The 13,859-nt window shown below is 57.8% G+C and overlaps 1 protein-coding gene across 1 annotated transcript in view; it reads left to right on the forward strand.

The window, feature by feature from the left end:
• The first annotated feature begins 10,643 nt into the window (after positions 1 to 10,643).
• ABLIM3 (actin binding LIM protein family member 3) overlaps positions 10,644 to 13,859 on the forward strand; it is a 37,607-nt gene continuing 34,391 nt past the window's right edge. The window contains exon 1 of the mRNA XM_084215820.1: positions 10,644 to 11,041. Within this exon, the coding sequence (XP_084071946.1) occupies positions 11,029 to 11,041 (13 nt within the window). The 5' untranslated portion in view covers positions 10,644 to 11,028. The remainder of the gene's footprint in view (positions 11,042 to 13,859) is intronic.

Here is a 13,859-nt window from a genome sequence, read left to right on the forward strand (position 1 = left end):
AGGATGAGGGTGAGCCTCATTCCCTCCTCACTCACATCCTCAGAGCTTCCCCAGCCCTCAGGGTCAGGATTTGGGGTGTCTGGGAGGGCTCACTGAGCTGTGGGGGGTCTGCAGAGCATCTTTGGGCAACAGCAACACAGCCCCTGCAAATAAAACCCAAAAGGGTTTAGGGAGAGAACTTACAGGGTGGGAGAGGTTTTAGGGATGGATTTTTACTCCAGCAATCAGGCAGAGCCACCACTGCAGGGATTTGTGTGCTGGGGTTGCTCCAGGAGCATTACTGGCTCTCCCAGGCTGCATCCCAAGCCATGGCAGTGCCTTGGACTTCTCCAGAGTAGGGAATAATTAATCCAGGGATTAATTATTATATTAATTATTATAGGAGGGAATAATTAGGCCAGGCTGGATGAGGCCATGAGCTCACTGGTGCGGTGGAAGGTGTTCCTGCCCACCAATAGAAGTAAATTTTAAAGTCGTTTTTAACCCAAACCTAATGATCTCTGTGATTCCATGACCCAGAGAGGGAGTTTGTCACCAGATTCCCATGCCTGGCACAACTGCAGTGCCCCTAAAGCAAAGCCTGAGGAGTACCCAGCTGTGGGAATGGCAGGATGGAACCCACCTGGCATGGAGCTGGCAACTTGCACACAAAAGGGAAGCCAGACCAAACCTCTGCAGGGAGGGCTGCAGCCAGAGGTGCTCAGGGCACACTGTCAGAGCAGGCTGCAGGAGTGGGGATTCCTCACCCAGATCCCCAAACACCACCCTTGCCTGGGAAGGGAGAATCCCCTCCATCCTCCTGCTGGGCCCCAGGGCTCTGCACCCAGAGCTGTGGGGCTGCAGGAGGGGCAGTGCTGGGCCGGGCCAGCGCTGCTCCCCCTGGGGCAAAGGCAGAGCCTGGTCCCTGCTCACCAGCCCTGGGAAGCTGCACAGCTACAAACCTCCCCCAACTGACCCAGGGCTGCTCTGAAGGGGCAGGAATCCGAGGGGGAATGCAGGCTGCCTGTGCTCAGAGCACACAGATGGAATTTTGTGATGGATTCAGGCACACCTTTACACAAGAGGGGTTGCTGCTTTGGGCTCATGCTGTCCAAGAGCGCAGAGCTCAAGCAGGGCAGTGTTTATCAACAAAGCTTTTTGCTGTCCTCAGAAGGTTCTTGCTTTTAGCAGTTCCTGCTCACCAATTAGTATAAATTTCTTCTACACAGGGGATTTTAATTTTTATTTTTTTAATCAACAAAATAGGAGTTTTAATTTTTTAAACACAAATGTCTTCCTTTTGTGGTTGTGAAATGTCTTTTTGTTTTTAAGTCTACCTTGACAACTTAGCAACCAAACCCATCCCTGTACAAGCAAAGGTATCACCTCCTGTTTGACCTGAGCTGGAATTTGCCTTTTGGCCAGCAAGCTGAAAACCTCTCACTCCACTTCCTACCCTTCTGCTTCCCAACAAATAAATCCTGGATCTCCCCTGGAGAGCCCCCATTGCTGCCGCAGCCTGGCCTCCCTAAAAGCCAGGGATAAATTTGGAATATTTCCTGGGATCTCAGCCTGTTCCAGAGGGGGTTCGCTGCCTGTGCCCACTCTCCAGGGGCTCTGCTCCCTCTGCAATCCCAGTGCCGGCCACGCTCTCCTGCCCTGCAGGAATGGGGTGAGAGTGGCTGTGCAGACACCCTCGGCTCGGGGACAGAGCTGCCTCAAACCCCACAGCTCTGCAGGGCTGACACCCAGCCCTAGCACAAAACCCCTTTCCCAAACCCATTTCTCCCGTCGGTTCCCAAAGCACACAAACCCTCCTGTCCCTCCCTCCGTGCTCCTCCCTGAGCCCCTGACCCAGGCAGCGCCAAAGCCCCCAGCTCCGCGCTCCAGCCGGGAATTCCAGAGGCGCTGGATCGCTCCAACCACCTGCACCGGCCAAAGGGCAGGGGACAGCCCGGGGACACACAGCGACTCCACTGACCTGCTCCCAGCTCCGCTTCCCTCCCGGAGAGCTCCCGCATCCAATTCCAGCCTCTCCGAGCCCCGGGGGAACGCTGCGCTGCCGGGATGGAGCTGCCAGGGCTGCGGACGTGTTTGCGAGCGTGCCCAGCGCTGCCGCTCCCTCACACGAGGGGAGGAATTCCTTCCAAGAGTTCCTTATCATCCTGGGAACCTCCGCTTCCCAGCAGAGGTCAATGAGTTACCCAGGGCTGGGTTATAAACACGGCACCGCGGCTCCCGCGATTCCCAGGCGCCTCCTTGGCCCGGCTGGGCAGGAAACAATTCCAGGGGGGCTCCCTGGGCACCGTGTGCCCGTCCCGAGCGCGGGGATCTCCCCTCCCTGGCAGGAGCAGCCTCTCCCGGCCTCACCTGTGTCCTGCTCGCAGTCCTCGGGGCTGTGCAGCAGCAGAATCCCGGGAGAGGCATTCCCTCGGGAATCCCAGCTCCGACCCCCCCTTCTTCCCTGGCGAAATGCAAATACAGGCGCACAGAACAAGAGATCTGTGGACCCAGCAGTATTGGTGCTAAAGTCCGCGGCAGAGGGACTCACGGGGGGTTTTCCTCTTGGAAGCGATGAAACAGTTAACACCGAGCTTTCCCGACGTTTCTGCTCCTTCTGAAGTCGGCCATTCCTTGGCAGGTTCAAAACCGAAGCCTCGTGGCTTCTCAGCTTGTTATTTCACGCTGAACCTGAAAGCAGAGGAAGTCGGCCCAGAGCCGGCTTCGCTGGAGGAAAAAGCAAACAAAAAAAGATGAAAGGTTTTGTTTGAGGCCAAAGAAACTCTTGGTTCATGGTTTGATCCTCTGGTACCCACTTGGGTGTGAGATGGAGCAGAACTTTCCTTCCCTCCCTCTGAAATCCCGGTGGGGGAGGGCTGGGACGCTGGCAGGAGCACAGGGGACAATTCCTCGGGGACATTTCCTCATTCCAGAGCTCTGCTTCTGCTGTCACCCTGTGCAAATGGGCACAGAGCAGCGATAAGCACCTGCCCCCTCCAGGTTCTGCAGGAATCCAGGACCCCTCGGGCTGCTCACCTGGAGAACCTGCCTCAGGCACCTCCATCCCAAGGCTGTGTGGCCTTGGGACAGCATTTTCCCAGGTTTTCTGGCAGCTGGGGCACTGGGGAAGGGGGGTTCATGCGTGGCCGAGGACACACGGAAATCTCAAGGCTTTCACAGCCAAACTGGTGTGGCCAGTCCCTGAGTGCAGCCAGACTGGCCTGGCTTTCAGACCTTTCTCCTCATCGATGGCCCTCCCTCAGGAATTTTCTTCCACCTCCAAGTCCTTTCTGAATTCTCTCAACACAGGGCAATCCAAAGCTGCTGCTGCTGCCCTGGGAAATCTGCTCCATCCCACAGCTAAAGGGTTAAGAGGGCTCTGGGGCTGAACTGAGCTGAACTCAGCGCTTCATGTTCAGAAATGCTGAGTCCTGCTCCTCTTGCATTGTTTTCAGCCAGGGGAGGAAATGAACCCTCCTGGAAAACTGCAAAACTGGAAAATGGCAAAACTGGGAAAGCGGAAAATGGGAAAACTGGCTCTGTGTGTGTGTTGGATGGACCCGTGTGGGTCTGGAGCCTTTGCCACACCAGGAGCTGTGGTTTGAGGTCTCCTCCCTGGCACTGGGGTGGGAATCCCAGGAACCCTCCCTGCTCCTGCCTGTCACCATCACTGCAGGGCAGCAGCTCAGTGCCACCAGCCAGGGCAGCCTCCAGACCGTCCCAGACACAGCCAGGGAAGTGAGGCCGTGCATGAGGCATGGCAAGGAGGAAGGGAGGACCGGAGGCAGGGTGCTGGCACTGCCCAGGCTCCCCAGGGATGGGCACAGCCCCGAGGCTGCCAGAGCTCCGGAGGGTTTGGGCAGCGCTCCAGGGATGCCCAGGGAGGGATTTTGGGGCTGTGCAGGGTGAGGAGTTGCACTGCTGATCCTACAGGTCCTGGAAGCTCAGGATATTCCCATATCCATGCATTCCAGGGTGTGAGGTGCATTCACCCTGCCCCAGGAAGGGCAGAGCTGCTGAAGCATCATCCCATCATCCCAGAGGAGCTTGTCCTGAACTTTGCCATAGGAATGTCTGTCCCTGCCCTTCCCCCCGTGCCCAGTGTCTCCTCAGGGACATCGTGCCGTGTTTAGGGCTCGGTGTGACCTCCTGCAGCCCTCGGGAGAGCTCAAGGACTCCCCAGCCAGCAGCGCTGCCTGCAGCCGGGCCCTCCCTGCTGGGTGTTCATTGTCGGGGCCATTAGATGGCAGCAGGAACCGCTCCGCTGCATCCCAGCACGGGAGAAACGCGATTGCTGCCCTGCTGTCCCAGCCCTGCTGTCCCTATCCCTGCTGTTCCCATCCCTGCTGTCCCATCCCTGCTGTCCCATCCCTGCTGTTCCCATCCCTGCTGTCCCATCCCTGCTGTCCCATCCCTGCTGTCCCCAGCCCTGCTGTCCCATCCCTGCTGTCCCATCCCTGCTGTCCTAGCCCCAGCCCCAGCAGCTCCACAGGCTGGCAAAAAAACTCTGTGGGGCTGCAGAATTGGAAAAATGAGGCAAAGCTCCAAAACGGGGGAGCAGCACCGTGAGCAGCAGCAGGGACACAGGAGCCAGGTCTGGAGGACATCTCCAGGGAAAAAACCCTCTGGAGCCTTCTCCCAGGGATTTTGGGAGCTCCCAGCTGGATGTGCCTCAGTGGTCAGCGAGGCCACACACAATTCCAGCAGGGATTTTATGGTTCCTGAGTTAAAGACAGCCCAGGTCAGGTAATGCTGATGGGAATGTCCAGCTGAGCTTCATCCAGGTGCTGCTTTGGATGGAGCTGACTGAAAATCAGCAGGAAAAGCTGCTCCAAACATCAAGGCTGTTCTCCTCCGAGAGGCTTCCAAAGGAAATGTGTTTCACCTCTAGAAAATGACACTTCCAAAATATTTCACGTTCACATTCATATTCAATTTCCCTTCCAGTCTCTCTTTTCTGTATCATCCTCTGCTTTTACCCTGGTGTTGTTTTGCCACTGGAACAGGAATAAACAGGACAAGGAGAAGGAAGGATGACAAAGTGAATTTAAATGAACCACCCCATGTAATTCCCACAGCTCAAGCTCTAGCTTAACCATCCAGTGAGGCGATCATATTTAAAGAAATCTTTGGATAAAATGGAAAAAATCAATATTTTTAGACTTCCCTCTGGAAGAAAAAGAGAAAATCTAATTAAGAAATTAATTGCTTATGCTGAACTAAGGTTTTTTTTTTTTTGAAGTGCTTAATGATCCAAGCTTCTTGTAAAGGTGTTGGTCTCAATGCCATTTCCTTTTAGAAAGCAACAAAGCAGCTCAGCGAGGCTCAGCATCTTGTTTTGATATTTCCAGGCTGGAACATTTTGATTTTTCAACTTCCAAAGCTTTGCTGCTTTAATTTTTTGTCCATAAAGCCGAGGCTGAAATCAGAATGAAAGCTTTCAGTTTAAGCTAATTAATCCAAACACTTTGAATCAAAGCCTGGGATGTTTGCACAGTGGTGTTCTCTGGGAATTTATTTTCAGGGTCTGCATTCCATTTTTAGACTGAGGAACAAAAAAATAAAAGAGTGAGATTTCCTAGAAAAGAGATAACCTGCTGCTTACCTGGGGCGAGCCATTCTGCAGCTCAGAAGTGGAAAAAGAAATTAGCTCTCCTTAATTACAGCATTTGGCCTCCCTCTGAGGATCTGGAGACCTGGCCTGAGCTCCAGGCCCTGGAGGTGCCCTAAATTCCCCCAGAATCACCCTGATTCCCAGTTTTCCCATGGAATAATGTGAGGAAGAAAAGGAAAACTCAATTATTGTGACAATCCCACTGCAGCAATAAGAAAGCAGCAGTATTTCCCAGGTCCTTCTGAGCAGGGAGTGCTCCATGAGGAGCTCTGGGAAGGGGGAAAAATTCCAGGAGTGCACAGATCCCAGAGCTGGCCTTGCCACAGGTGGTTCCTGCTGGGCAAGGCTGTCCATGGACATCTCCTGATCCCAGCCCAAGGGGAGCAATTCCTTCTGCCTGCAGCCCTCAATGCTCCAGGGCAACTTAGAGAAAACTAAAATGAATCCCAACTTCCCTTGCCCTCCAGTGGGGTGACAGCAGGGCAGGGAGCTCAGGCTGCAGCTGGGAGTGAGCTCCCTGTGCCAGGCAGGAGCGGCAGCTGGGGTGGCTGTGCCCACAAAGGGTCCCTGTGTGTCACACACAGGGGGTGACAGGGAAATGAAGCAGCCTCAGCTCAGGCAACAATTCCTGACAGAGCCTGGGAGCCCCAGCCCTGCTGTGTGACACAAAAATTGCTCCTCCTTTTCCAGAGCACTCCAGGGTGAAAGATTTGCAGGTTTTAGGAAAAACACTGACTTTCAATGCCTTTAAACCTTTGCCATCAGCCAAGCCATGCAGCACCCCTCCTCTCCTGCTACCCAGGTCTTTCAGGAGGGAATGTGAACATTCCTGATCTTCAGAGCTCCTGCAGGACTTGCCTTGACTCAACTGCTGCTGGTTTGGGAATATTTGTTGCACTTGACCCGGAGGCAGCCTTGGTGAGGGTAAGAAGGAAGGAGGATGCAGGAGCCAAAGGATGGAGCCAGAGGATGGAGCCCTCCCTTGGTGGCTTTGCAGGATGGCTGCAGGTACAGATGGGCTGTGGTGCATCAGCTTTCCCTGGAGCACATCCAGATCCCACCCATCCTCCACTGCCTGGGTGCTCTTTTCACTGCCTCTCTTTGCACAGCACTAAAATTAATGCCTGAAAATGAGAGTTTGCTTGAAAATAATCTATCATTTGATTATCACTTTAATGCCGGCAGCCCGGGGAACATCTGCCTCTGCCAGGCTGTGTCTCCTCCTGCTGATGTGGGGAATTGCTGGGAAGGGCTGCTGGGGAAACTGGAAGAAAGCCAAACCGCTGGCAAATGCCTTGGTGGTGGCTGTGAGGAGGAGGAGGAGGATGAGAGGGGACCTTTGCTGGATAAGGCACCAGGGTCCCACTGCCCAGTTCACTGCCTGTGCTCCCAGTTGCTCTGTGGTCCAGGGACTCACAAATTAAATTGTTCATCTCCATCGCGTGGAAAATAATTCTGCCGTCACTGGGAGTGCCTGGCTTTGCAGTGAGGCAGTGGGCAGCAGCATCTGCCCACGCCTGGCCTTACCCCTGCCAGATGCCACCTCCCAGGGGAAGCAGGACAAGGGAAATGGATGGGAACTGCCCAGCGAGGCAGAATTTCCTCCGTGCCATGCCACAGCCCATGTGCCGTGGTAGAATGGGGTCTCCAGCCCCCTCAGGCTCCTCTGCTGCCTTTTGGGAACATCACAGCCCCGGACTTAGAGGCTTTTTTTGGAAAATGTCACCAGCTTGTGATGAGTCAGCCGTGCCTCTGTGCAGCCTGCCCACTGCTCCGTGCGGGGCGTGGGGCTGTCCCCGCGGGCATTCCCGCTGCTCTTTGCATTCGGATCTTCCTGGAGACGGGAGAGGCTGTGCTGGCAGCGCCGGGCAGGAGCTGAGCCGGGGGCTGGGGCTGGCAGGGCCGCGTTTGGCCAGCCGGAGCCGCAGGGACAGACGGACACATGGGTGCTGCAGCTGCCATCCCCGGCAGAGGCATTTCCAGCCCGCCGGGGATTCTCGGAGCCCGGCAGCAAAGGCTGTGCACCCAAATGACTCCCAGTGGAAGGGAAGGGGCTGGGGAAGGCGGGGAGAGCGCTGGAAGCTGGTGCTGCAAACACGGACGTGTGGGCGGTGTCCAGGTGCGCTGGAAGGGATGCTCCGGCTCCGAATAAAGCAGAAACGCCGGAGGCTGCTGATGGACCATCCCCTGTGCCTCCAGGACAGGGTGTTTCTGTGGTCTTTTGACTCTCCTGACTGTCTCCCAGCTCTGGGACCTGCTATCCGAAATTCCCCTTGCAGCCTCACCATTCCTCATCTGTCCCCGAGTCCCACGGCAGTGAGGAGGGATCCCCTTCCCTGGGGGCTGCCCCTCCAGCCCTGGGGACCAAAATCCCTTCCCAGGGACAGCAGCTGAGCACAGCCTCCCATGGAAACACGGCAGAGACACTTGGAGAGCTACCGAGCCTGATTTCTCACCATTCCTGGTGCAGGTGTGGCACAGGATGTGTTTGAGCCCAGCTCTAGGGGTTTCCAGCTGCAACCAGCAACTTCCAGCTCTCCAGCTGGGATCAGGCAGGAACACAGTGACTGAGCAGGTGGGGGAAGTTTGGTTCAGGTGACTCTCAGCACCTTATGGAGGAGGGATAAAAATCCCAGTGTCCAGGGAAGGAAAAATAAATGAAATTAGCACCCTTTTCTCCTCTGTCCTTTTATCTCCATCACTCCTGCATCCCTTGTCACTGGAGGGTGCCAGGTTCCCCTTCCTTTGCACAGCCTGAGCTCTGTGGGAACTGCAGGTGCTGAACGGAGCAGGAGCCTTGTGGGAAGAACATATCCAATAATTGCTGTGAAAATTCATGTTGCAGTGCACAGACACAAAGGGATGAAAGGAGGCTGCCTTAACGTCCTGACATTTCCTCCTCTCTGACTCCTGTCTCAGGCATCCCGAACATCCTCTCACGGCAGCTTTCGCAGGCAGTTCCCTCAGACAAAGGAAAGGAAATGGGATTTCCAAAACGCCCTGGGACGGCGCTGGTGGTGAGGGGCTGGGAGCAGCGCCCAGGAGCCGCTGGCTGAGCTGGGGAGGTGACCAGGGTCACAGCTCCTTGCTGCCACCTCCCCAGCACCAAAACTCACAGATCCCACGGCAGGGAGCAGCTGGCACCCTGCCCACCTGGCAGTGCCCACTGCCCTTCCCCACAGAGCACCTCTGGCTGGGGAGGGGATGCAAGGGCAGAGGTTCTGCACCGGTGCCCCCTGAGCTCCACCAGAGCGCCCCATCCTCCTGTGCAGCCCTCTGCAACCCCAGCCTGTCTGTGCTGGAGATTTCAAGTTGTTCTAAAGGCAGCAAGTTAACAAGATTTGGAAACCAGGTCAGCGGAAGAAGCTCAATTAGCTGCTGAACCGTGGGGACCAGCTCACGTCCTGGCTGCTTTATTGACTCCTCAGATGGGGGTCATTGACACCACTCACGACAGTCTGGCTGGGATGGGGACCAGAGGAGGGCACACCTGCACACTCATCAGGCACAGGGAACTTTACAGAAGGCCAAACTCAGTGCAGCCTGAGCCATCCCACAGTGCTGTGCCATAGAATCACCACAGAATTATAGAATGGCCTGGGCTGGAAGGGATCTTAAAGATCATCCATGGCCAGGGACACCTTCCCTTAGCCCAGGTGGCTCTGAGCTCCATCCAGCCTGGCTTGGACACTTCCAGGGATGGGACAGCCACAGTTCTCTGGGCACCCTGTGCCAGGGCCTCCCCACCCTGACAGGGAGGAATTTCTTCCCAATATCTAATCTAAACCTCCCCTAAAGCCACTCCCTCTTGTCCTGTCACTACATGCTCCTGTAAACAGCGTCTCTCAATCTTTCCTGTATCAGCAGCTCTGTTCCCCCCAGCCCTGCAGGAACCTCCAGGCTCCCACTCCCACTGCTCCTCCTGCTCTTGCCTGACACCTCAGGGGAGGGGACAGCCGAAGGGGACAGGCAGCAGGGCTCGCAGAGAGCTGGCAGCACCAGCACGGCTCCCTGCTACCTGTCTTGTCACGTCACCGCCAGCATCTGTGCAGATAATGCAGCGAGAGAAAGGGAAGGCAGAGGGGCTCTGTGAGCAGCTCTGCAGCCCCAGCAGCACGGGAGGCACAGCGCCTGCCACGCTGCATGACAAACCTCTCTCATTAGTGGCAGGGCTGCAGCTCAGATCCTGCAATCCCAGCAAGGATCACGGCTCGGGAGGGCTGTGTGGGCAGGGGGCACAGCCCCGGCTCTGTGGCACCTGGGGAGCAGCCTGGGCACGGCTCTGTTCTGACTGGGAGTGTTTCAGCCACAAAACAAGGGGCTCAGGGCTTTGGAGCCCCTGAAGGCATCCTGAGGTGCTTCCAGCAGGGAAGGCTGCTCTGATCCCGAGGGAAGGGCTCTTCTCTGTCCCACAGCTGTGCAGACACCCTCAGCGCCCTTCCTGATCCTGGCGTAGGACAGATGCCCAGGCTGCCAGGAGAGCCGGGGGTGCCAGCCTGGACAGCTGCAGGAGGGAACCTTGGCACGGGAGGAAATCCAGTTTGCTGCATAAATCATATCCCTCTGTCCTGAGACAGCATTTCTGGGATGCTCAGCTGGAGAGCAAACAGTGCAGGGCAGGCAGCATTGGCACCCAGGGCTGGGCAGGAGCCCTGTGGCAAGGAGAGACCAGCCAGGGGGCTCAGGGGCTGCAGGCAGGGCTGAGGGAAGGGCAGGGGGCTGAAAACAGGGCAGCTGGAAGGGCAGGGCAGGGCAGGGCAGTGGGCAGTGGGCAGAACTGAGGGCAGGGCGGGGCAGTGGGCAGGGCAGGGCAGGGGGCAGAAGAGAGCATCGGGCAGAGCAAAGCGGGGCCGGCCAGGGCACTGCCAAGGCTGAGCATCCTTCGGCCGCCTCCGGCTCCGTGCAGGGATCCGTGCCCGCCCGGCCCCGCCCGTGTCTCCCGGGCCGGTGGCTGCCCGCGGGCGGTGCCGGCGGGCCGGGGCGGTGCCGGGGCGGTGCCGGGGCGGTGCCGGGGCGGTGCCGGGGCGGTGCCGGGGCGGTGCCGGGGCGGTGCCGGTGCTGCGCGGCCCCGCCGCCGCTCCCAGCCGCTATAAGCGGGCGGCTGCGGCCGCGCTCCGTAGTGCATGGCCGAGCTCCGGCCGGCCCCCGCCGCTCCGCCGGGACCCTCCCCCGGGCCCGTCCCCTCCCCCGGGCCGGTCCCGGCCGCCCCCCGCATCCCCTCCCCGCCAGCCGTGACCTTGGCATCCGCCGGCCGCGGGGACAGCGCCGGGGACAGCCGCCGTGGGATGCGTTAGGCGGCGGATCGCACGGGAATATTCTCCTGGGAAAAGGAGAGCGGCAGCCTCCTCCCGCGGCCGGGGAGCAGCAGGAGAAGCGGATTTAAAGAGCATCTTCGCCCCTTTGTTGGATGAGAAGGACGGGCAAGGAGCGGCAGGATGAGCACTAGCAGTGAGTACGGCGTCCTCTCGCCTTGGCCGAGGGAATGGGGCTGATACCGCACCGAGCTGGCTGGGAGGAACTGGAAAGAAAATGTCATAGCAGCGCTGACAAGCATAGTGGGATGGATTTGGGGTTATTTTCCTGCCTGCCTTTTGCTCGCCTGCTTTCTGACAGGCTCTGGCTCGGCTGTGTTTGATGTGGGCTGAGCCCTGGTGCTTATCTCCACGGAGTACTTTTCTTGGCTTGGATTTCTGGGGTTTTGGAGGGCAGAGCATCGACTGAAATGTCGATACGCAACATGGTGAGAGGCAGCCAGGAGCGCTCTGACAGGCACAGCCTCACTTGCTGCTGCCTCTGCCTGGGCAGAAATGGATGTGAGGGGAGGAGGAGAAGGGTGAGGAGAGACCCAGAAACCTGAGCAAAGCACAGGTGCAATCCTGAAAAAACAAACCCCCAAACCTCCTGCAGCTGGGGATGTGGGTGTTGCTATTGTGCGTGTGAGACAGGGACGGAGGCACTCATGCGCCGTGGATGAATTTCTAAAGAAGCAGAGCTCGGAAATGTGCTGCATAAGATGAGAACTGGCACCAGGCTGCTCACTTTGGATTCTGTGCCCTCGCTGGAAAGTCTGGGAAGATTGATCAGGGCTGAGCGAGTCATAATCAATTTCTTTTTCCTACCTGACGTGCTGTGTGACAGCTGTGCCCACCTCGCTGGCACGGCTTTGATCCCTGTCTCTGAAAGAAGCAAGTCCCTGGTAAAAGACCTGATGTTGATGGCCACCTGAGGGGCTTCCTGCTGGCCTAACCTCTCCAGGGAAGCCCCCCTGCCCCTCCCGTGGGTCCTGGAGCTGTGTGAGGAGCGGAGCCCTCCCCCAGGCACAGAACAGTAGAGCAGCAACTTCTCCATTGCCCTGGCGTGCTGAGGTTTCTCAATCCGAGGGCTTGGGGTGGTTCCCGAGCAAAACACCGTGAAAAATGCCTTGGCACGCTGCGAGGCAACAGAACAGGTGATTCCAGCTCTGTTGGGCTGTGTCAGAGGCGAGGAAACTTTCCCGGTGCCCTCTGCCCGAGCCACACCTGGGGCAGGAGCGAGCCCCCTCCCGGGGGAGCGGGGCTGGCGCTGCCTAGGTGGGAAACAATAGGGACTGATCCTTTCCGAGCCTGCAGGATGCCTGATAACAAAGGGTCCTCCCTCTGCTCCTCAGGTCTGCTGCACAGCCCTGCTGGGATCACTGGCCACCCTGGTCAGGTGGGACTGCTAAGCTTCCTCTAAGCCAATTTTGACAAATGCCTGTTGGTTCCTTTTGGGATTCCTTCCCAGCTCTTAATAGCTGCCTGGCTGCTGCTGGAGATAAGGGCTGTTTATGGCACTGCTGTGTTCCAGCTATCTGATGGTGCTGCAAAACTCCTTCAGCTGCGGCCTCCCACGCCCGTGGAGGTGCCAGGGAGCCAAACCCTGCTGCCTGCCCGTGGAGGTGCCAGGGAGCCAAACCCTGCTGCCTGCCCGTGGAGGTGCCAGGGAGCCAAACCCTGCTGCCTGCCCGTGGAGGTGCCAGGGAGCCAAACCCTGCTGCCTGCCCGTGGAGGTGCCAGGGAGCCAAACCCTGCTGCCTGCCCGTGGAGGTGCCAGGGAGCCAAACCCTGCTGCCTGCCCGTGGAGGTGCCAGGGAGCCAAACCCTGCTCTGCCCCCCTGCTCTGCCCCACCACACAGGGCAGGCCCCTGGGTACAGCCAGGAGTCCTTGGGAGCTGCTCCTCTGCCCCTGCCCAGCTCTGTGGCCCTGGGCACATCACTCAGCAGTGCCAGCAGCTGCCAGGGCTCTTGCCAAGCCCTCTGGGGGGCTTTGCAGTCTTTGCCTAAGTTGCCATTATCCCATTTTAAGTAGCCCCGTGTTGTAGTCAAGGCTTGGCAACTCTGTGCCATCTCCTGGTGGCTCAGGGTGCTGGGGGTTGGTGATTTATGGGTCACTGCAGGTGCCTTGGGACCACCCCAGGGCCATGCAAACCCTGCTGGGGCTGGCTCTGCCCTCTTGGGCTCTCATTGCTCTCCCAGCAGCTGGAGTGCTCTGAGCAGGGCTTGGATGCCCAAATGCTGCTTCCCTTCTGTTCCAGCATGGCTCTGTGAGCCAGGCCAGGCTGTGGGGCCCTCTCTGCCATCAGCTCCTTCTGGGACTGCTGTGAATGCTGCCAAGAGCTGCCTCGCCCAGCTCTGGGCATCCCTCCCCTGCCTGTAGCCCTCCAAAACATCCCCAAGGCACAAAACCCAAATCCTGGCAGCCTTGTGTCCGTGCCATCTCTGTTTCACCCCTGTGATGCCCCTGGCACTGACCTACCATGGCTTCTTTACCCCTCTGCTGGTGGCCAGTGGCTCACTGGAGTTTGGTGCCCCTTCCCAGCCCTCCCAGCATGGGCAGGTCTGCTGCTTTGATTTTTTTGGGTTGTTTTTCCCCCCAGGACAAGGGCTGAAGAAGCCAGATTGTGCACAATTTTATGATGCCCAGGTGTGCCTGTGCCTGCAGGGCTAAAATTTTGGGGCTGGCAAAGCAAGGAGATGCACAGCTGAGGACAGAATGCCACCATCTGATCTGTGAATTCCCACCACTGCTTCCCATCTCGCTGGGTGCATTTTGTTCACGCTTCTCCCCTGCCTGAGGCTGATGTGAGGCAGGAAACCTGTGGCTGTGGGCCATGGCTGGCCCTGAGCCACGCTGCTGAGCAAATCTGAGAGGCCTCCAGGAGCTCTGGGCAGGATTTGCTGGGTTTATCTCTGGAGATGCTCCATGCACAGCACTCAGGAGCCTTGCTGAGGGGACAGGGGGTGGTTTG

This window comes from Fringilla coelebs, assembly GCF_963513975.1.
Source record: "Fringilla coelebs genome assembly, chromosome: 15".
Lineage (NCBI taxonomy): Eukaryota > Metazoa > Chordata > Aves > Passeriformes > Fringillidae > Fringilla > Fringilla coelebs.